Genomic DNA, 24,612 nt, shown 5'->3' with positions numbered 1-24,612 from the left:
GTTATGATGATACTGTGTTATGATGATACTGTGTTATGATGATACTGTGTCTGGCTGGTGGTGAGGAGGCTGTGTTATGATGATACTGTGTTATGATGATACTGTGTTATGATGATACTGTGTTATGATGATACTGTGTTGGGCTGGTGGTGAGGAGGCTGTGTTATGATGATACTGTGTTATGATGATACTGTGTTATGATGATACTGTGTTGGGCTGGTGGTGAGGAGGCTGTGTTATGATGATACTGTGTTATGATGATACTGTGTTATGATGATACTGTGTTATGATGATACTGTGTCTGGCTGGTGGTGAGGAGGCTGTGTTATGATGATACTGTGTTATGATGATACTGTGTTATGATGATACTGTGTCTGGCTGGTGGTGAGGAGGCTGTGTTATGATGATACTGTGTGTGGCTGGTGGTGAGGAGGCTGTGTTATGATGATACTGTGTTATGATGATACTGTGTTATGATGATACTGTGTTATGATGATACTGTGTTATGATGATACTGTGTTATGATGATACTGTGTTATGATGATACTGTGTCTGGCTGGTGGTGAGGAGGCTGTGTTATGATGATACTGTGTTATGATGATACTGTGTTTGGATGGAGGTGATGATACTGTGTTATGATGATACTGTGTTATGATGATACTGTGTCTGGCTGGTGGTGAGGAGGCTGTGTTATGATGATACTGTGTTATGATGATACTGTGTCTGGCTGGTGGTGAGGAGGCTGTGTTATGATGATACTGTGTTATGATGATACTGTGTTTGGATGGAGGTGATGATACTGTGTTATGATGATACTGTGTTATGATGATACTGTGTCTGGCTGGTGGTGAGGAGGCTGTGTTATGATGATACTGTGTTATGATGATACTGTGTTATGATGATACTGTGTTATGATGATACTGTGTCTGGCTGGTGGTGAGGAGGCTGTGTTATGATGATACTGTGTGTGGCTGGTGGTGAGGAGGCTGTGTTATGATGATACTGTGTTATGATGATACTGTGTTATGATGATACTGTGTTATGATGATACTGTGTTATGATGATACTGTGTTATGATGATACTGTGTGTGGCTGGTGGTGAGGAGGCTGTGTTATGATGATACTGTGTTATGATGATACTGTGTTATGATGATACTGTGTTATGATGATACTGTGTGTGGCTGGTGGTGAGGAGGCTGTGTTATGATGATACTGTGTGTGGCTGGTGGTGAGGAGGCTGTGTTATGATGATACTGTGTTATGATGATACTGTGTCTGGCTGGTGGTGAGGAGGCTGTGTTATGATGATACTGTGTTATGATGATACTGTGTTATGATGATACTGTGTTATGATGATACTGTGTTATGATGATACTGTGTGTGGCTGGTGGTGAGGAGGCTGTGTTATGATGATACTGTGTTATGATGATACTGTGTTATGATGATACTGTGTTATGATGATACTGTGTTATGATGATACTGTGTTATGATGATACTGTGTTGGGCTGGTGGTGAGGAGGCTGTGTTATGATGATACTGTGTCTGGCTGGTGGTGAGGAGGCTGTGTTATGATGATACTGTGTTATGATGATACTGTGTTATGATGATACTGTGTTATGATGATACTGTGTTATGATGATACTGTGTGTGGCTGGTGGTGAGGAGGCTGTTAAAGAGTTTTGTAAAGAGGAATGGTCCAAAATTCCTTCTGACCGTTGTGCAGGTCTGATCCGCGACTACAGAAAACGTTTGAGGTTATTGCTGCCAAAGGAGGGTCGACCAGTTATTAAATCCAAGGGTTCACATACATTTTTTACATTTTTAGTCATTTAGCAGACGCTCTTATCCAGAGCGACTTACAGTAGAGTGCATACATTTTATTACATTTTACATACTGAGACAAGGATATCCCTACCGGCCAAACCCTCCCTAACCCGGACGACGCTATGCCAATTGTGCGTCGCCCCACGGACCTCCCGGTTGCGGCCGGCTGCGACAGAGCCTGGGCGCGAACCCAGAGACTCTGGTGGCGCAGCTAGCACTGCGATGCAGTGCCCTAGACCACTGCGCCACCCGGGAGGTTGGCATACTTTTCCCACCCTGCACTGTGAATGTTTACACAGTGTGTTCAATAAAGACAGGAAAACGTATAATTGTTTGTGTGTTACTAGTTTAAGGAGACTGTGTTTGTCTACTGTTGTGACCTAGATGAAGACCAATTTATGCAGAAATCCAGGTAATTCCAAAGGGTTCACATACTTTTTATTGCTACTGTATATCAGTGTGAATGCTATGTTAACAATATATTTGCATATTGAAGCAATTACTGTTCAAAAACATATTTACTATTTAGTAAATATAGGATAGGTCTATATGTTATTTTGTTTCTGTAGGCTCTTTAACAAAATATAACGGTCAATGACAATGCAATACATAAAATACCATAAATACACAGCTTGAAGAAACCACGTATTTAGCCATGGAGCCCATTCTGATTGGCCAGTGAGGGGTCAAGCCTTCGACATCCTGTAGCATCAACTTGTTTATTCATCAAATCCCAGCCCTTATGCACCGCCTGCTATCAAAACCCAGCCCTTATGCACCGCCTGCTATCAAAACCCAGCCCTTATGCACCGCCTGCTATCAAAACCCAGCCCTTATGCACCGCCTGCTATCAAAACCCAGCCCTTATGCACCACCGCCTGCTATCAAAACCCAGCCCTTATGCACCGCCGGCTGCTATCAAAACCCAGCCCTTATGCACCGCCGGCTGCTATCAAAACCCAGCCCTTATGCACCGCCGCCTGCTATCAAAACCCAGCCCTTATGCACCGCCGCCTGCTATCAAAACCCAGCCCTTATGCACCGCCTGCTATCAAAACCCAGCCCTTATGCACCGCCTGCTATCAAAACCCAGCCCTTATGCACCGCCGCCTGCTATCAAAACCCAGCCCTTATGCACCGCCTGCTATCAAAACCCAGCCCTTATGCACCGCCTGCTATCAAAACCCAGCCCTTATGCACCACCGCCTGCTATCAAAACCCAGCCCTTATGCACCGCCGGCTGCTATCAAAACCCAGCCCTTATGCACCGCCGGCTGCTATCAAAACCCAGCCCTTATGCACCGCCGCCTGCTATCAAAACCCAGCCCTTATGCACCGCCGGCTGCTATCAAAACCCAGCCCTTATGCACCGCCGGCTGCTATCAAAACCCAGCCCTTATGCACCGCCGCCTGCTATCAAAACCCAGCCCTTATGCACCGCCTGCTATCAAAACCCAGCCCTTATGCACCGCCTGCTATCAAAACCCAGCCCTTATGCACCCCCTGCTATCAAAACCCAGCCCTTATGCACCGCCGGCTGCTATCAAAACCCAGCCCTTATGCACCGCCGGCTGCTATCAAAACCCAGCCCTTATGCACCACCGCCTGCTATCAAAACCCAGCCCTTATGCACCACCGCCTGCTATCAAAACCCAGCCCTTATGCACCACCGCCTGCTATCAAAACCCAGCCCTTATGCACCACCTCCTGCTATCAAAACCCAGCCTTTATGCACCGCCGCCTGCTATCAAAACTCAGCCCTTATGCACCACTGCCTGCTACTGAGATAATAAACCCAGCCCTTATGCAGCACCGCCTGCAACTGAGACAATAAAAACAGCCCTTATGCACCACCGCCTGCAACTGAGACAATAAACGCAGACCTTATGCACCACCGCCTGCTACTGAGACAATAATTCTGGTTATGAAAATAGCAAAAATATTTCTGACACGCCCCCGAACCTATCGCACTAGCGCCAATACTTAGATTTACCATTGAGTTAAGTTTTATTATTAAAATAGAGTCCATCGTCTCTGTTGAGGACAATGATGTGTCCATGTGAGCGTTACGTTGTCTATTTAATCACGTTGGCTGAAATCAACAGACAGTTCATACGGACTCTAGCTTTGGATGGTTTGAAGCAGCAATTGAAGTACCAGATTCATACAAATATTTCATACGTTTTCTTTCCCTTCATATGTTCATCTCTCCAGTTCTAAAACTCCCATGCCTCCTCAACTTGTTTGAGGTAATCCTCATCCAGCGGGTTGTCTGGACACTTCTGCCCGTTGTTAGGAGGCCTGACCTGGTTATAGCGACTCCAGTCCCCTTTACAGATGATCCAGGGCAGGATGTCTACCTTGTAGTGGAGGTCAGCAGAGAACTCATTGCTGATGAGGTTGAGTGTTCCTGCTCCTTTACCCCGGGTGACGAGCTTCATGTTGTCATTGTAGCAGCAGTGCTGTGCGGCCAGAGTAGTGGACTCGAGAGTTAACATAGAGCGGATGCAGTACCGGGCCGTGGGTTTGTAGATCTCTAGTTTCTCCTTGGGGCCGCTGGCGTCTTTCCAGCGGAAGTCCCGGCGTGTGGCGGGGTCGGGGACGTCGGCCGTGCTGTAGGCCACCTCGGTGGGGTAGGAGCAGGGGCAGCCGGGGAGGTCGTTGGAGACTTTGGTCATGTATTTCTTCAGGAACTCAGACTTACAGTTCATCCAGCGTTCACAGCTGTCTGTGTCTAGAAGAGATTAGAGACAGAGTTAGTTAGTCTGGATCTCTCCCTACAGCTGTCTGTGTCTAGAAGAGATTAGAGACAGAGTTAGTCTGGATCTCTCCCTACAGCTGTCTGGGTCTAGAAGAGATTAGAGACAGAGTTAGTTAGTCTGGATCTCTCCCTACAGCTGTCTGTGTCTAGAAGAGATTAGAGACAGAGTTAGTCTGGATCTCTCCCTACAGCTGTCTGTGTCTAGAAGAGATTAGAGACAGAGTTAGTTAGTCTGGATCTCTCCCTACAGCTGTCTGTGTCTAGAAGAGATTAGAGACAGAGTTAGTCTGGATCTCTCCCTACAGCTGTCTGTGTCTAGAAGAGATTAGAGACAGAGTTAGTTAGTCTGGATCTCTCCCTACAGCTGTCTGTGTCTAGAAGAGATTAGAGACAGAGTTAGTTAGTCTGGGTCTCTCCCTACAGCTGTCTGTGTCTAGAAGAGATTAGAGACAGAGTTAGTTAGTATGGATCTCTCCCTACAGCTGTCTGGGTCTAGAAGAGATTAGAGACAGAGTTAGTTAGTCTGGATCTCTCCCTACAGCTGTCTGTGTCTAGAAGAGATTAGAGACAGAGTTAGTTAGTCTGGATCTCTCCCTACAGCTGTCTGTGTCTAGAAGAGATTAGAGACAGAGTTAGTTAGTCTGGATCTCTCCCTACAGCTGTCTGGGTCTAGAAGAGATTAGAGACAGAGTTAGTTAGTATGGATCTCTCCCTACAGCTGTCTGGGTCTAGAAGAGATTAGAGACAGAGTTAGTTAGTCTGGATCTCTCCCTACAGCTGTCTGGGTCTAGAAGAGATTAGAGACAGAGTTAGTTAGTATGGATCTCTCCCTACAGCTGTCTGGGTCTAGAAGAGATTAGAGACAGAGTTAGTTAGTCTGTGTCTAGAAGACAGAGACAGAGTTAGTTAGTCTGGGTCTCTCCCTACAGCTGTCTGGGTCTAGAAGAGATTAGAGACAGAGTTAGTCTGGATCTCTCCCTACAGCTGTCTGGGTCTAGAAGAGATTAGAGACAGGGTTAGTTAGTCTGGGTCTCTCCCTACAGCTGTCTGTGTCTAGAAGAGATTAGAGACAGAGTTAGTTAGTCTGGGTCTCTCCCTACAGCTGTCTGTGTCTAGAAGAGATTAGAGACAGAGTTAGTTAGTCTGGGTCTCTCCCTACAGCTGTCGGTGTCTAGAAGAGATTAGAGACAGAGTTAGTCTGGATCTCTCCCTACAGCTGTCTGTGTCAAGAAGAGATTAGAGACAGAGTTAGTCTGGATCTCTCCCTACAGCTGTCTGGGTCTAGAAAAGATTAGAGACAGAGTTAGTCTGGGTCTCTCCCTACAGCTGTCTGTGTCTAGAAGAGATTAGAGACAGTTAGTTAGCAGAGCATGTTATTGGGACCAGATTGGGACCAGATCACAGAGCAGAGCATGTTATTGGGACCAGATCACAGAGCATGTTATTGGGACCAGATTGGGACCAGATCACAGAGCAGAGCATGTTATTGGGACCAGATCACATAGCATGTTATTGGGACCAGATCACAGAGCAGAGCATGTTATTGGGACCAGATCACAGAGCATGTTATTGGGACCAGATTGGGACCAGATCACAGAGCAGAGCATGTTATTGGGACCAGATCACAGAGCAGAGCATGTTATTGGGACCAGATCACAGAGCATGTTATTGGGACCAGATTGGGACCAGATCACAGAGCAGAGCATGTTATTGGGACCAGATTGGGACCAGATCACAGAGCAGAGCATGTTATTGGGACCAGATTGGGACCAGATCACAGAGCAGAGCATGTTATTGGGACCAGATTGGGACCAGATCACAGAGCAGAGCATGTTATTGGGACCAGATCACAGAGCATGTTATTGGGACCAGATTGGGACCAGATCACAGAGCAGAGCATGTTATTGGGACCAGATCACAGAGCATGTTATTGGGACCAGATTGGGACCAGATCACAGAGCAGAGCATGTTATTGGGACCAGATCACAGAGCATGTTATTGGGACCAGATTGGGACCAGATCACAGAGCAGAGCATGTTATTGGGACCAGATCACAGAGCATGTTATTGGGACCAGATTGGGACCAGATCACAGAGCAGAGCATGTTATTGGGACCAGATCACAGAGCATGTTATTGGGACCAGATTGGGACCAGATCACAGAGCAGAGCATGTTATTGGAACCAGATCACAGAGCATGTTATTGGGACCAGATCACAGAGCATGTTATTGGGACCAGATTGGGACCAGATCACAGAGCAGAGCATGTTATTGGGACCAGATCACAGAGCATGTTATTGGGACCAGATTGGGACCAGATCACAGAGCAGAGCATGTTATTGGGACCAGATCACAGAGCATGTTATTGGGACCAGATCACAGAGCATGTTCTTGGGACCAGATTGGGACCAGATCACAGAGCAGAGCATGTTATTGGAACCAGATGGCAGAGCAGAGTGTGCTATTGGGACCAGATCACAGAGCATGTTATTGGGACCAGATTGGGACCAGATCACAGAGCAGAGCATGTTATTGGGACCAGATCACAGAGCAGAGTGTGCTGTGTTCTTCCTCTCCTCTTTCTCCTCCTCAATCCCAGGGAAGGAATGTGGCCCAGTGAAGGAATGTGGCCCAGGGAAGGAATGTGTCCCAGTGAAGGAATGTGGCCCAGTGAGGGAATGTGGCCCAGTGAGGGAATGTGTCCCAGTGAAGGAATGTGTCCCAGGGAAGGAATGTGTCCCAGGGAAGGAATGTGTCCCAGTGAAGGAATGTGGCCCAGGGAAGGAATGTGGCCCAGGGAAGGAATGTGGCCCAGGGAAGGAATGTGTTCTAGTGAAGGAATGTGTCCCAGTGAAGGAATGTGGCCCAGTGAAGGAATGTGGCCCAGTGAAGGAATGTGGCCCAGGGAAGGAATGTGTCCTAGGGAAGGAATGTGTCCTAGGGAAGGAATGTGGCCCAGGGAAGGAATGTGGCCCAGTGAAGGAATGTGGCCCAGTGAAGGAATGTGGCCCAGTGAAGGAATGTGGCCCAGTGAAGGAATGTGGCCCAGTGAAGGAATGTGGCCCAGGGAAGGAATGTGGCCCAGTGAAGGAATGTGGCCCAGGGAAGGAATGTGGCCCAGTGAAGGAATGTGGCCCAGGGAAGGAATGTGGCCCAGGGAAGGAATGTGGCCCAGTGAAGGAATGTGTTCCAGGGAAGGAATGTGGCCCAGTGAAGGAATGTGGCCCAGTGAAGGAATGTGGCCCAGTGAAGGAATGTGGCCCAGTGAAGGAATGTGGCCCAGTGAAGGAATGTGTCCCAGTGAAGGAATGTGTCCCAGTGAAGGAATGTGGCCCAGGGAAGGAATGTGTCCCAGTGAAGGTCTGAGGAATGATAAGCAGGCCCAGGAAGGCTGAACTGTGCAGGATGGACCATAGAAATACAATGACTAGAGCAGGAATTCCCACTAAAAAATCAATGGACTGTGCAGGGAAGACTGGTCCCGGGTTTGGAATTAAGTCCATTACAATTCAGTAAATTCAGGAAGTAAATGGAAATTCTGACTGAATAGACATGGAACCCCAACCCTGAGTTGGACATTAATGTTAAATAGAATCATGTTTGAAGAACCGGACACATAGCTAGATGAATCTGATGAAAATAGAGTAAATAGAGAAGAATCTTACCGACTCCAAAGAGCTCTGTAGCGTTGAACTCATCTGTTCCAGCCAGTAAGCTGACCTCAGTGGCGGCTGTCCTGAACGCGTCTTCAATACCTGCACACAGAGACATGGTCAGTGAATGATGCAACAGACGAGCATATCGCTTCTACATCTATAATAAAGCGCTGGTCTGCCTTAACAACACTGTCAACAAGGCAGGTCCTACAGGCCCTAGTTTCTACCTTCTTAACAGCACTGTCAACAAGGCAGGTCCTACAGGCCCTAGTTTCTACCTTCTTAACAACACTGTCAACAAGGCAGGTCCTACAGGCCCTAGTTTCTACCTTCTTAACAACACTGTCAACAAGGCAGGTCCTACAGGCCCTAGTTTCTACCTTCTTAACAACACTATCAACAAGGCAGGTCCTACAGGCCCTAGTTTCTACCTTCTTAACAACACTATCAACAAGGCAGGTCCTACAGGCCCTAGTTTCTACCTTCTTAACAACACTATCAACAAGGCAGGTCCTACAGGCCCTAGTTTCTACCTTCTTAACAACACTGTCAACAAGGCAGGTCCTACAGGCCCTAGTTTCTACCTTCTTAACAACACTGTCAACAAGGCAGGTCCTACAGGCCCTAGTTTCTACCTTCTTAACAACACTATCAACAAGGCAGGTCCTACAGGCCCTAGTTTCTACCTTCTTAACAACACTATCAACAAGGCAGGTCCTACAGGCCCTAGTTTCTACCTTCTTAACAACACTATCAACAAGGCAGGTCCTACAGGCCCTAGTTTCTACCTTCTTAACAACACTGTCAACAAGGCAGGTCCTACAGGCCCTAGTTTCTACCTTCTTAACAACACTGTCAACAAGGCAGGTCCTACAGGCCCTAGTTTCTACCTTCTTAACAACACGATCAACAAGGCAGGTCCTACAGGCCCTAGTTTCTACCTTCTTAACAACACTATCAACAAGGCAGGTCCTACAGGCTCTAGTTTCTACCTTCTTAACAACACTATCAACAAAGGCAGGTCCTACAGGCCCTAGTTGTTGCACCTAGACTACTGTTCAGTGGTGTGGTCAGGTGCCACAAACAGGGCAGCACGGCTGGCCCTTATATGTACCAGGAGAGCTGCCATTAATAATATGCATGTCAATATCTCCTGGCTCAAAGTAGAGGAGAGATTGATTTCATCACTACTTGTATTTGTGTGAAGTATTGACATGTTGAATGCACTGAGCTGTCTGTTTAAACTACTGGCATACAGCTCAGACACCCATTCATACCCCACAAGACATGCCACCAGAGGTCTGTTTAAACTACTAGCTCACAGCTCAGACACCCATACATACCACACAAGACATGCCACCAGAGGTCTGTTTAAACTACTAGCACACAGCTCAGACACCCATGAATAACCCACAAGACATGCCACCAGAGGTCTGTTTAAACTACTAGCACACAGCTCAGACACCCATGAATACCCCACAAGACATGCCACCAGAGGTCTGTTTAAACTACTAGCACACAGCTCAGACACCCATGAATACCCCACAAGGCATACCACCAGAGGTCTCTTCCCAGTCCCCAAGTCCAGAACAGACTATGGGAGGTGCACAGTACTACATAGAGCCATGACTACATGGAACTCTATTCCACATCAGGTAACTGATGCAAGCAGTAGAATCAGATTTAAAAACCAGATAAAAATACACCTTATGGAACAACGGGGACTGTGAAGAGACACACACATGGATGTTGTGTTGTAGATATGTGGTAATACAATAGTGGCCTGAGGAAACACAATGAGTTGTAGATATGTGGTAATACAATAGTGGCCCGAGGAAACACAATGAGTTGTGAAAAGTATTGTAATGTTTTAAATTGTTTATAACTGCCTTAATGTTGTCGGATAACCGGGAAGAGTAGCTGCTGCCTTGGCAGGAACTAACGGGGATCCATACTAAACCCCAGGAAGAGTAGCTGCTGCCTTGACAGGAACTAACGGGGATCCATAATAAACCCCAGGAAGAGTAGCTGCTGCCTTGGCAGGAACTAATGGGGATCCATAATAAACCCCAGGAAGAGTAGCTGCTGCCTTGGCAGGAACTAATGGGGATCCATAATAAACCCCAGGAAGAGTAGCTGCTGCCTTGGCAGGAACTAACTGGGATCCATACTAAACCCCAGGAAGAGTAGCTGCTGCCTTGGCAGGAACTAATGGGGTTCCATAATAAACCCCAGGAAGAGTAGCTGCTGCCTTGGCAGGAACTAATGGGGTTCCATAATAAACCCCAGGAAGAGTAGCTGCTGCCTTGGCAGGAACTAATGGGGATCCATAATAAACCCCAGGAAGAGTAGCTGCTGCCTTGGCAGGAACTAATGGGGATGCATAATAAACCCCAGGAAGAGTAGCTGCTGCCTTGGCAGGAACTAATGGGGATCCATAATAAACCCCAGGAAGAGTAGCTGCTGCCTTGGCAGGAACTAACGGGGATCCATAATAAACCCCAGGAAGAGTAGCTGCTGCCTTGGCAGGAACTAATGGGGATGCATAATAAACCCCAGGAAGAGTAGCTGCTGCCTTGGCAGGAACTAACGGGGATCCATACTAAACCCCAGGAAGAGTAGCTGCTGCCTTGACAGGAACTAATGGGGATCCATAATAAACCCCGGGAAGAGTAGCTGCTGCCTTGGCAGGAACTAATGGGGTTCCATAATAAACCCCGGGAAGAGTAGCTGCTGCCTTGGCAGGAACTAACGGGGATCCATACTAAACCCCAGGAAGAGTAGCTGCTGCCTTGGCAGGAACTAACGGGGATCCATACTAAACCCCAGGAAGAGTAGCTGCTGCCTTGGCAGGAACTAATGGGGATGCATAATAAACCCCAGGAAGAGTAGCTGCTGCCTTGGCAGGAACTAACGGGGATCCATAATAAACCCCAGGAAAAGTAGCTGCTGCCTTGACAGGAACTAACGGGGATCCATAATAAACCCCAGGAAGAGTAGCTGCTGCCTTGACAGGAACTAATGGGGATCCATAATAAACCCCAGGAAGAGTAGCTGCTGCCTTGACAGGAACTAACGGGGATCCATAATAAACCCCGGGAAGAGTAGCTGCTGCCTTGGCAGGAACTAACGGGGATCCATAATAAACCCCGGGAAGAGTAGCTGCTGCCTTGACAGGAACTAACGGGGATCCATAATAAACCCCGGGAAGAGTAGCTGCTGCCTTGACAGGAACTAATGGGGATCCATACTAAACCCCGGGAAGAGTAGCTGCTGCCTTGACAGGAACTAATGGGGATCCATAATAAACCCCAGGAAGAGTAGCTGCTGCCTTGGCAGGAACTAATGGGGATCCATAATAAACCCCAGGAAGAGTAGCTGCTGCCTTGGCAGGAACTAATGGGGATCCATAATAAACCCCAGGAAGAGTAGCTGCTGCCTTGGCAGGAACTAACGGGGATCCATAATAAACCCCAGGAAAAGTAGCTGCTGCCTTGACAGGAACTAACGGGGATCCATAATAAACCCCAGGAAGAGTAGCTGCTGCCTTGACAGGAACTAATGGGGATCCATAATAAACCCCAGGAAGAGTAGCTGCTGCCTTGACAGGAACTAATGGGGATCCATAATAAACCCCAGGAAGAGTAGCTGCTGCCTTGACAAGAACTAATGGGGATGCATAATAAACCCCAGGAAGAGTAGCTGCTGCCTTGGCAGGAACTAATGGGGATCCATACTAAACCCCAGGAAGAGTAGTTGCTGCCTTGGCAGGAACTAATGGGGATCCATAATAAACCCCAGGAAAAGTAGCTGCTGCCTTGGCAGGAACTAATGGGGATCCATAATAAACCCCAGGAAGAGTAGCTGCTGCCTTGGCAGGAACTAATGGGGATCCATAATAAACCCCAGGAAGAGTAGCTGCTGCCTTGACAGGAACTAATGGGGATCCATAATAAACCCCAGGAAAAGTAGCTGCTGCCTTGACAGGAACTAATGGGGATCCATAATAAACCCCAGGAAAAGTAGCTGCTGCCTTGACAGGAACTAATGGGGATGCATAATAAACCCCAGGAAGAGTAGCTGCTGCCTTGACAGGAACTAATGGGGATCCATAATAAACCCCAGGAAGAGTAGCTGCTGCCTTGACAGGAACTAATGGGGATGCATAATAAACCCCAGGAAGAGTAGCTGCTGCCTTGGCAGGAACTAATGGGGATCCATACTAAACCCCAGGAAGAGTAGTTGCTGCCTTGGCAGGAACTAATGGGGATCCATAATAAACCCCAGGAAAAGTAGCTGCTGCCTTGGCAGGAACTAATGGGGATCCATAATAAACCCCAGGAAGAGTAGCTGCTGCCTTGGCAGGAACTAATGGGGATCCATAATAAACCCCAGGAAGAGTAGCTGCTGCCTTGGCAGGAACTAATGGGATCCATAATAAACCCCAGGAAGAGTAGCTGCTGCCTTGACAGGAACTAATGGGGATCCATAATAAACCCCAGGAAGAGTAGCTGCTGCCTTGACAGGAACTAATGGGGATCCATAATAAACCCCGGGAAGAGTAGCTGCTGCCTTGGCAGGAACTAATGGGGATCCATAATAAACCCCGGGAAGAGTAGCTGCTGCCTTGACAGGAACTAATGGGGATCCATAATAAACCCCGGGAAGAGTAGCTGCTGCCTTGACAGGAACTAATGGGGATCCATAATAAACCCCGGGAAGAGTAGCTGCTGCCTTGGCAGGAACTAATGGGGATCCATAATAAACCCCGGGAAGAGTAGCTGCTGCCTTGGCAGGAACTAATGGGGATCCATACTAAACCCCAGGAAGAGTAGCTGCTGCCTTGACAGGAACTAATGGGGATCCATAATAAACCCCGGGAAGAGTAGCTGCTGCCTTGACAGGAACTAATGGGGATCCATAATAAACCCCGGGAAGAGTAGCTGCTGCCTTGGCAGGAACTAATGGGGATCCATACTAAACCCCAGGAAGAGTAGCTGCTGCCTTGACAGGAACTAATGGGGATCCATAATAAACCCCGGGAAGAGTAGCTGCTGCCTTGACAGGAACTAATGGGGATCCATAATAAACCCCGGGAAGAGTAGCTGCTGCCTTGGCAGGAACTAATGGGGATCCATACTAAACCCCAGGAAGAGTAGCTGCTGCCTTGACAGGAACTAATGGGGATCCATAATAAACCCCAGGAAGAGTAGCTGCTGCCTTGACAGGAACTAATGGGGATCCATAATAAACCCCAGGAAGAGTAGCTGCTGCCTTGACAGGAACTAATGGGGATCCATAATAAACCCCAGGAAGAGTAGCTGCTGCCTTGACAGGAACTAATGGGGATCCATAATAAACCCCAGGAAGAGTAGCTGCTGCCTTGGCAGGAACTAATGGGGATCCATAATAAACCCCAGGAAGAGTCGCTGCTGCCTTGGCAGGAACTAATGGGGATCCATAATAAACCCCAGGAAGAGTAGCTGCTGCCTTGGCAGGAACTAATGGGGATCCATAATAAACCCCAGGAAGAGTAGCTGCTGCCTTGGCAGGAACTAATGGGGATCCATAATAAACCCCAGGAAGAGTAGCTGCTGCCTTGACAGGAACTAATGGGGATCCATAATAAACCCCAGGAAGAGTAGCTGCTGCCTTGGCAGGAACTAATGGGGATCCATAATAAACCCCAGGAAGAGTAGCTGCTGCCTTGACAGAAACTAATGGGGATCCATAATAAACCCAGGAAGAGTAGCTGCTGCCTTGGCAGGAACTAATGGGGATCCATAATAAACCCCAGGAAGAGTAGCTGCTGCCTTGGCAGGAACTAATGGGGATCCATAATAAACCCCAGGAAGAGTAGCTGCTGCCTTGGCAGGAACTAATGGGGATCCATAATAAACCCCAATACATATTTAATGACTGAAGTGCTGGTAAACTAAGCAGGCCAGGATTCAAACACAGATGAATGACCTGTGCACAGCGATAGACTTTTAAAGGCAATTTCCCCGACGTTCACGAAGATCCCGTTGGCTGTCAATGCTGCAGATGTCGACTCAAGTAGAAAACCCCTTTAGAAGAACATTTAACAGATGACCAGGGGTGTATTCACTAGGAACCAAACACAACAAAAGGAGGAGGGACCTACCTGAATTTGTCCAATATAAACTCTTTAAATCGCAACTGTTTTCTACGGTTTGGACTAATGATTACAACCCTGGATCCACACACACACACACACACCCTCCCTCCTCACCTGGGCAGGGTGGCATGTCACAGGTGCGTGACTCGGTGGCGCTGCAGGCGTAACCACATGACCTGGTCCTCTTCTGGTTCCCGTTCCCACAGGTCACACTGCACGGAGACCAGTTACTCCAGCCACCGTCTCCGTCTATATAGTCTGGAGGAAGAGGGCGAGAGAAGCAGAAACAGAGCGAGAGAGAGAGAGAAACACAGAAAGAGAAACACAGAGATAGAAAGAGAGGGAGAGAGAAGCAGAAACAGAGCGAGAGAGAGAGAGAAAACACTGTCAGTATAAGACAGTACACAGAGTAGCTAGCCAAACAGAAAAAGTAGCAAGCCAGGGCGTTCTGGGCTGTCTAGGGGGTCCCGGGGGCATGACCCCACCAGAGGATATTGTTTTCGAACAATACATTCTAATGGCTTGCTTCCATTCTAAATACACAGCTAAATGATTAAATACTTTAATGAGTTTACCTCGCAGGTTGGTGAAATTAGTTGTGGTAAAAAAAATGACTGAAAATGTATGAATTCAGTGTATTGTTAGTTGTTTTGGTCTAGGTCTTTATGTTCAAGACTATTTTCTAAGTAAGATAAGAATTGTCACAATTTGTTCTTCATATTATAAAAAGAAATTTAAATATATATTTTTTTTTTATCAGTTAAATCCCTGAAGGAATTTCAGTATTTTCAAATCTCTTCGTGAATGGCAGTATGTCATTTATTCAAAAAAATGTATTGTTTAGCAACTGAGCTACAGATGTCTTCTTGAAGAGTCTGCTAACTTCCAGAAGAACGAAGCAGGTGTTAAACGAACAGCAGTTGACCACCCCATTGTCAACACTTTAATAAGTTGGCCTTATATCAATAGCTTTAACAATACCATATAAGTATTATTAGCTTTTAGAACCTTCAATATATTTAATTTGATCATTTATTAATTATAATTCATTATTTTAAATATACATATATATTTTTTTATGTTACAAAGTATGGCATTGCACCTTTAAGATGGCATTGCCCACTTTAAGATGCCATTGTCCCTTCAAGGCACCATTGTCCCTTCAAGCGCCATTATCCCTTCAAGATGTCATTGCCCCTTCAAGATGTCATTGTCCCTTCAAGATGTCATTGCCCACTTCAAGATGTCATTGCCCCTTCAAGATGTCATTGTCCCTTCAAGATGTCATTGCCCCTTCAAGATGTCATTGTCCCTTCAAGATGTCATTGTCCCTTCAAGATGTCATTGCCCCTTCAAGATGTCATTGCCCCTTCAAGATGTCATTGCCCCTTCAAGATGTCATTGCCCCTTCAAGATGTCATTGCCCCTTCAAGATGTCATTGTCCCTTCAAGATGTCATTGTCCCTTCAAGATGGCATTGCCCCTTCAAGATGGCATTGCCCCTTCAAGATGTCATTGCCCCCTTCAAGATGTCATTGCCCCTTCAAGATGTCATTGTCCCTTCAAGATGTCATTGCCCCTTCAAGATGTCATTGTCCCTTCAAGATGTCATTATCCCTTCAAGATGTCATTGCCCCTTCAAGATGTCATTGTCCCTTCAAGATGTCATTGCCCCTTCAAGATGTCATTGCCCACTTCAAGATGTCATTGTCCCTTCAAGATGTCATTGCCCCTTCAAGATGTCATTGCCCCTTCAAGATGTCATTGTCCCTTCAAGATGTCATTGCCCCTTCAAGATGTCATTGTCCCTTCAAGATGTCATTGTCCCTTCAAGATGTCATTGTCCCTTCAAGATGTCATTGTCCCTTCAAGATGTCATTGCCCCTTCAAGATGTCATTGCCCACTTCAAGATGTCATTGTCCCTTCAAGATGTCATTGCCCCTTCAAGATGTCATTGCCCCTTCAAGATGTCATTGTCCCTTCAAGATGTCATTATCCCTTCAAGATGTCATTGCCCCTTCAAGATGTCATTGCCCACTTCAAGATGTCATTGTACCTTCAAGATGTCATTGCCCCTTCAAGATGTCATTGCCCCTTCAAGATGTCATTGCCCCTTCAAGATCCCGTGTGGCTCAGTTGGTAGAGCATGGCGCTTGCAACGCCAGGGTTGTGGGTTCATTCCCCACGGGGGGACCAGGATGAATATGTATGAACTTTCCAATTTGTAAGTCGCTCTGGATAAGAGCGTCTGCTAAATGACTTAAATGTTAAATGTAAATGTAAGATGTCATTGTCCCTTCAAGATGTCATTGCCCACTTCAAGATGTCATTGCCCACTTCAAGATGTCATTGCCCCTTCAAGATGTCATTGCCCCTTCAAGATGTCATTGCCCCTTCAAGATGTCATTCTGCATAAACCTGGAAACTCTGGTTGTAGCCTATTTAAAATGATGCCACGCGTAGGAGTTGAAATAAACGTGGTAGCACTGGAAAGCTGAGATCTCCCTCTTTTTAACAATTAAAACTCCGTGTCCGATTTCCTGTTTGACCAGGCCCTAGTACCTGGTCACACCTCCATCCCTAGGGCCTGGTCACACCTTCATACCTAGTACCTGGTCACACCTCCATCCCTAGGGCCTGGTCACACCTCCATCCCTAGGGCCTGGTCACACCTTCATACCTAGTACCTGGTCACACCTCCATCCCTAGTACCTGGTCACATCTCCATCCCTAGTACCTGGTCACACCTCCATCCCTAGTACCTGGTCACACCTCCATCCCTAGTGCCTGGTCACACCTCCTCAGTGTGGTCTTAGTCTAACTATAGTCCAGGGCAGAGTGAGTGAGTGAGTGTTTTCAGTGTTATCAATTACAAACACACCAGGAAGTATTTGGCAAGAAAATAGATTTTCCAGGAAAGCTTCTGACGCAACACAACTTAATGTTTTAGCTGCTTTCCCAAGTTCTAGAGGTTGGTGGGCCCTGGGAGGTGGGTGGGCCCTGGGAGGTGGGTGGGCCCTGGGAGGTGGGTGGGCCCTGGGAGGTGGGTGGGCCCTGGGAGGTTGGTGGGTCCTGGGAGGTTGGTGGGTTCTGGGAGGTTGGTGGGCCCTGGGAGGTTGGTGGGCCCTGGGAGGTTGGTGGGCCCTGGGGGGTTGGTGGGCCCTGGGAGGTTGGTGGGCCCTGGGAGGTTGGTGGGCCCTGGGAGGTTGGTGGGCCCTGGGAGGTTGGTGGGTTCTGGGAGGTTGGTGGGTCCTGGGAGGTTGGTGGGCCCTGGGAGGTTGGTGGGCCCTGGGAGGTTGGTGGGCCCTGGGAGGTTGGTGGGTCCTGGGAGGTTGGTGGGCCCTGGGAGGTTGGTGGGCCCTGGGAGGTTGTTGGGCCCTGGGAGGTTGGTGGGCCTTGGGAGGTTGGTGGGCCCTGGGAGGTTGGTGGGTTCTGGGAGGTTGGTGGGCCCTGGGAGTTTGGTGGGCCCTGGGAGGTTGGTGGGTCCTGGGAGGTTGGGTGGCCCTGGGAGGTTGGTGGGTTCTAGAGGTTGGTGGGCCCTGGGAGGTTGGTGGGCCCTGGGAGGTTGGTGGGTCCTGGGGGGTTGGTGGGTCCTGGGAGGTTGGTGGGTCCTGGGAGGTAGATGGGTCCTGGGAGGTTGGTGGGCCCTGGGAGGTAGGTGGGTCCTGGGAGGTTGGTGGGTCCTGGGAGGTTGGTGGGCCCTGGGAGGTAGGTGGGTCCTGGGAGGTTGGTGGGCCCTGGGAGGTTGGTGGGCCCTGGGAGGTTGGTGGGTTCTGGGAGGTTGGTGGGTCCTGGGAGGTAGGTGGGTCCTGGGAGGTTGGTGGGTTCTGGGAGGTTGGTGGGTCCTGGGAGGTAGGTGGGTCCTGGGAGGTTGGTGGGTCCTGGGAGGTTGGTGGGCCCTGGGAGGTTGGTGGGCCCTGGGAGGTTGGTGGGTCCTGGGAGGTTGGTGGGTCCTGGGAGGTTGGTGGGCCCTGGGAGGTTGGTGGGCCCTGGGAGGTTGGTGGGCCCTGGGAGGTTGGTGGGCCCTGGGAGGTTGGTGGGCTCTGGGAGGTTGGTGGGTTCTGGGAGGTTGGTGGGTCCTGGGAGGTAGGTGGGTCCTGGGAGGTTGGTGGGTCCTGGGAGGTAGGTGGGTCCTGGGAGGTTGGTGGGCCCTGGGAGGTTGGTGGGTTCTGGGAGGTTGGTGGGTCCTGGGAGGTAGGTGGGTCCTGGGAGGTTGGTGGGTCCTGGGAGGTTGGTGGGTCCTGGGAGGTTGGTGGGCCCTGGGAGGTTGGTGGGCCCTGGGAGGTTGGTGGGCCCTGGGAGGTTGGTGGGCCCTGGGAGGTTGGTGGGTCCTGGGAGGTTGGTGGGCCCTGGGAGGTTGGTGGGCCCTGGGAGGTTGGTGGGCCCTGGGAGGTTGGTGGGCCCTGGGAGGTTGGTGGGCCCTGGGAGATGGTGGGTCCTGGGAGGTTGGTGGGTCCTGGGAGGTTGGTGGGTCCTGGGCACTTAACTCTCTGTAATACTTTCAAATTAAGTGTAAATTTTTTTTTAAATCAAATACTCGTCTTGGCACAAGTCACATTGAAATGAGTCCCGGACTGCTTTTGCTGCTGTCTGACTGTTAATGTGTTGTTTGGAAATGGGGCTGAACTGGCAAGAAATTCCCTTTCGTTCCAATGATCATTGAAGGGATCAGTTTAATGAGAATACATGGAAACGTTTCCTCTGGCTGAACTGAGTACTAAACTATTACATTAAACTCACGGCACACACACACACACACACTAACCACCTCACCAACATCTGCCACACATTGTCTTAATTTCACAGATTAAAGTCTAGATAGCAGCGTAGCCCCTTCCTCTACCACCCCCCCCCCCCCCCCCCCCCCCCTGCAACTACACCCCCATACACAAATTACACCTAAAGTGTACTAGTGGCAGCTCTTACAGAAACACAGAACAGCTCACTCAGCAGGACCAGCAGCCAGCTAGCACAGAACCATATTTTATTAGAGCTAGTTAGAGCGGGGTTTGTCCTATGGTCATTTTTCATACAACCTTCCCACAACGTTCTGGGAAAGGTGCAGGATACCCAGCTAACGCATAACGTTCTGAGAACCATATGTTTCTGATGTGGGAATTTCAGTACTACAGCATGACGTTTCATACAGGTTTCCTCATGGTTCTATTTAAAGTCATGTTCTCAGAACATTAAGAAAACTTTCTTTAAAAACACAACAAAACATTAGTAACGTACAAAGAACATTCTAAGAATGTTATTTAAAAACATATACATTCCGTTCTCAGCGTCAACAAATCACTATCTTGTTAAGTGTGTTCGGGTGTGTTGGTCACGCCCACTATTTGGCCACACCTGATCTTAATGAGTGCTGGGCGGCAGGTAGCCTAACGGTTAAGATCGTTAGGCCAGTAACTGAAAGGTCGGCGGTTCGAATTCTCTGAGCCGACTAGGTGAAAACTCTGCCGATGTGCCCTTGAGCAAGACACTTAACCCTAATTGCTCCTGTAAGTCGCTCTGAATAAGAGTGTCTGCTAAATTACTAAAATGTAAATGTAGTTTTTGTTTCCTTTGAAATGGGGTCTGTTTGAATAGACCAAAATGAACATGGCATGCTAGCTCCATCCTGGTTGTGCAGTGGACTAATTCCATGGATAGAGAATAGAAGATCATAGGTTTGAATCTCACTGACGCTGTGCCACAATAAAAAAAAAAAGTAATGTGCTCGCATGATTAATCCCTAAGAAAATGAATTTCTGTGTCAAATCAAATCAAATTGTATTTTATTAAATCACAAATTGCCAAATACATCAGGTGTAGACCTTACAGTGAAATGCTTACTTATGAGCCCCTAACCAACAGTGCAGTTTCAAAATATACAGATAAGAATAAGAGACAATAGCAATGAGTAAATAAAGAGCAGCAGTAAAAACTAACAATATACAGTTGAAGTCGGAAGTTTACATAAACTTAGGTACACACTCCACAAATGTTCTTGTTAACAAACTATAGTTTTAGCAAGTCGGTTAGGACCTCTACTTTGTGCATGACACAAGTAATTTTTCCAACAATTGTTTACAGACAGATTATTTAACTTATAATTCACTGTATCACAATTCCAGTGGGTCAGAAGTTTACATACACTAAGTTCACTGTGCCTTTAAACAGCTTGGAAAATTCCAGAAAATGATGTCATGGCTTTAGAAGCTTCTGATGGTCTAATTGACATCATTTGAGTCAATTGGAGGTGTACCTGTGGATGTATTTCAAGGCCTACCTTCAAACTCAGTGCCTCTTTGCTTGACATCATGGGAAAATCAAAGGAAATCAGCCAAGACCTCAGAAAATAAATTGTAGGCCTCCACAAGTCTGGTTCATCATTGGGAGCAATTTCCAAACACCTGAAGGTACCATGTTCATCTGTACAAACAATAGTACGCAAGTATAAACACCATGGGACCACACAGCTGTCATACCGCTCAGGAAGGAGACGCGTTCTGTCTCCTAGAGATGAACGTACTTTGGTGCAAAAAGTGCAAATCAATCCCAAAACAACAGCAAAGGACCTTGTGAAGATACTGGTGGAAACAGGTACAAAAGTATATATCCACAGTAAAACGAGTCCTATATCGACATAACCTGAAAGGCCGCTCAGCAAGGAAGAAGCCACTGCTCCAAAACCACCATAAAAAAGCCAGACTACGGTTTGCAACTGCACATGGGGACAAAGAATGTACTTTTTGGAGAAATGTCCTCTGGTCTGATGAAACAAAAATAGAACTGTTTGGCCATAATGACCATCGTTATGTTTGGAGGAAAAAGAGGGAGGCTTGCAAGCCGAAAAACACCATCCCAACCGTGAAGCACGGGGGTGGCAGCATCATGTTGTGGGGGTGCTTTGCTGCAGGAGGGACTGGTGCATTTCACAAAATAGATGGCATCATGAGGGAGGAAAAGTATGTGGATATATTGAAGCAACATCTCAAGACATCCGTCAGGAAGTTAAAGTTTGGTCGTAAATGATGCTTCCAAACGGACAATGACCCCAAGCATACTTCCAGAGTTGTGGCAAAATGGTCAAGGTATTGAAGTGGCCATCACAAAGCCCAGACCTCAATCCTATAGAACATTTGTGGGCAGAACTTAAAAAGTGTGTGCGAGCAAGGAGGCCTACAAACCCGACTTAGTTACACCAGCTCTGTCAGGAGGAATGGGCCAAAATTCACCCAACTTATTGTGGGAAGCTTGTGGAAGGCTACCCGAAACATTTGACCCAAGTTAAACAATTTAAAGGCAATGCTACCAAATACTAATAGAGTGTATGTACACTTCTGATCCACTGGGAATGTGATGAAAGAAATAAAAGCTGAAATAAATAATTCTCTCTACTATTATTCTGACATTTCACATTCTTAAAATATAGTGGTGATCCTAACTGACCTAAGACTGGGGATTTTTACTAGGATTAAATGTCAGGAATTGTGAAAAATTGGGTTTAAAAGTATTTGGCTAAGGTGTATGTAAACTTCCGACTTCAACTGTATACAGAGGGGTGCCGTTACAGAGTCAATGTGCAGGGGCACGGGTTAGTTGAGGTAGTACGTACATGTAGGTAGAGTTAATGGAGGTGTCCTATCCGTGCGTGGCGTTCCAACCTAAACTAGCAGTGTTATTAAAAAAGTCAAATAACCTATAATTTTCATGAATAAAACCTCCCAGGGAAACCTTCAGGGAACCAAAGTAAAAGGTTCTCTCAACCTCATTGCAACCTAGAAATGAACGACCACAGACCTGGCTCAGTCGGCACCACAGACCTGGCTCAGTCGGCACCACAGACCTGGCTCAGTCGGCACCACAGACCTGGCTCAGTCACTGCTGAGTGACAGTCAGCACCACAGACCTGGCTCAGTCAGCACCACAGACCTGGCTCAGTCAGCACCACAGACCTGGCTCAGTCAGCACCACAGACCTGGCTCAGTCACTGCTGAGTGACAGTCAGCACCACAGACCTGGCTCAGTCAGCACCACAGACCTGGCTCAGTCAGCACCACAGACCTGGCTCAGTCAGCACCACAGACCTGGCTCAGTCAGCACCACAGACCTGGCTCAGTCAGCACCACAGACCTGGCTCAGTCACTGCTGAGTGACAGTCGGTACCACAGGCCTGGCTCAGTCACTGCTGAGTGACAGTCAGTACCACAGACCTGGCTCAGTCACTGCTGAGTGACAGTCAGCACCACAGACCTGGCTCAGTCACTGCTGAGTGACAGTCAGCACCACAGACCTGGCTCAGTCACTGCTGAGTGACAGTCAGCACCACAGACCTGGCTCAGTCACTGCTGAGTGACAGTCGGTACCACAGACCTGGCTCAGTCACTGCTGAGTGACAGTCAGCACCACAGACCTGGCTCAGTCACTGCTGAGTGACAGTCAGCACCACAGACCTGGCTCAGTCACTGCTGAGTGACAGTCGGCACCACAGACCTGGCTCAGTCACTGCTGAGTGACAGTCGGCACCACAGACCTGGCTCAGTCACTGCTGAGTGACAGTCAGCACCACAGACCTGGCTCAGTCACTGCTGAGTGACAGTCAGCACCACAGACCTGGCTCAGTCACTGCTGAGTGACAGTCAGCACCACAGACCTGGCTCAGTCACTGCTGAGTGACAGTCAGCACCACAGACCTGGCTCAGTCACTGCTGAGTGACAGTCGGCACCACAGACCTGGCTCAGTCACTGCTGAGTGACAGTCAGCACCACAGATACAGTAACATGAGGTCCTGTGACCTGATAAGTCCTAAATAGTCCATCCACAGCGGTCAGCCAGTAAACATGGGCTTAGGGTTTGAAATGTAGAATTTAACAATATATGAACCTGCTCATTCATTCCTGACAGCCGTACCCAGATGGATAAAATGACATTTCTCCTCTTTTCTCTCCATAGCACCCACATTCCTGTGTAACAGTGTTGTGTTTGAGCTGGTGGACAAGCTCAGACACGGTGTGGATGGATACTGTACGACCACGGGGAGGGGGAATTCTTCTACATTAAATCTATCTATCTAGCAGGCCAGCTGTGGAGAGAGAGAATGTGTGTGTGTGTGTGTGTGTGTGTGTGTGTGTGTGTGTGTGTGTGTGTGTGTGTGTGTGTGTGTGTGTGTGTGTGTGTGTGTGTGTGTGTGTGTGTGTGTGTAGACAGTAATTGAGAATGATATGAACTGGTCTGCTATTACCCCATGCACTACTATTAACCAGAAAAGTACCCAGCTAGCACATTGGTTCCTTGGACGTTGTGGGGATGTATGATTTTGGTTTCACATTGGTTGTGGGAATGAAGCCATATGTTCCCTGACCGGTAAAACAGACAGTGTATTTAATGTTCTGAGAACAGAAACCTGTTCTGGGAATGTTTATTTTTAGATTGCAGGGAGATTCTGAGAACATTTTACTCTGGTTCCTTGAAAGCTTTCCTTGTAGGTTTTATTAACGTTCTGATAACAGATATTTTAGGTTCCTTAAAAAATGTCACTTAATGTTTCAATGCTAGTGTACTATAGTGTTCTTGTGTTTTGTTTTTTTTATGGAACGTTTTCTTAACGTCCTCGTAATAATTTGAGAACATGACTTTAAATAGAACCAAGAGGAAACCTGTAGGAAACGTCATGATGAACTACTGAAATTCCCACAGAAGAACATTGTTTCTTAACGTTCTCTGAACTATGAGAACATTCCCAATGTCAAACCAGTTGGAGAACGTTCCTAGAACATTACCAAAACTGAAATTAAATGTGTTAATGAACTATGTTCAAACGTTCGGGAAACGTTCTGTTAAAGTAATGAAATACCAAGTAAATAAAAAAAAATGTTTGTCAAGTACCTTAAAATGTGCTGAGAATTTTCCAAAGCCAAGCAACTATCCGGCACCATTCCCCCGAACGTTGTGGGAAGGTTGTATGCAAAACAATCATAGGACAAACCACGCTCTAAGAAACATATGGTTCTCAGAACATTATGTGCTAGCTGGGTAGTGCACTATATAGGGATTAGGGTGCCATTTAGGAAGCAGTTCTGATTTGGCCCTGTTCCTGTAGGGGGACTTTGATGTTCGAGAAGCGTCTAATCTGTCACGCACACACACAATAGATAAATCCATCTGATGAAACTAAAGAGTGTTTCATTTGACCATGCTGGTCATCGATGAACATTTGAACATCTTGGCCATGTACTGTTATAAT

The 24,612-nt window shown here is 47.6% G+C and overlaps 1 protein-coding gene across 1 annotated transcript in view; it reads right to left on the bottom strand.

Annotated features, from left to right (window-relative positions):
• Positions 1-3,426: 3,426 nt before the first annotated feature.
• The window catches only part of LOC120038646 (isthmin-1-like), a gene marked incomplete at its 5' end in the record, with an annotated part of 29,365 nt that continues 8,179 nt past the window's right edge, over positions 3,427-24,612 (bottom strand). The window contains 3 exons of the mRNA XM_038984303.1: positions 3,427-4,558; positions 8,250-8,339; positions 14,494-14,637. Of these exons, the coding sequence (XP_038840231.1) occupies positions 4,041-4,558; positions 8,250-8,339; positions 14,494-14,637 (752 nt within the window). The remainder of the gene's footprint in view (positions 4,559-8,249; positions 8,340-14,493; positions 14,638-24,612) is intronic.

Source organism: Salvelinus namaycush, unplaced genomic scaffold, assembly GCF_016432855.1.
Source record: "Salvelinus namaycush isolate Seneca unplaced genomic scaffold, SaNama_1.0 Scaffold2285, whole genome shotgun sequence".
NCBI classification, from domain to species: domain Eukaryota; kingdom Metazoa; phylum Chordata; class Actinopteri; order Salmoniformes; family Salmonidae; genus Salvelinus; species Salvelinus namaycush.
Note: the sequence above shows the minus strand (reverse complement) of the source record. Positions and strands in the feature narration are given on the sequence as shown.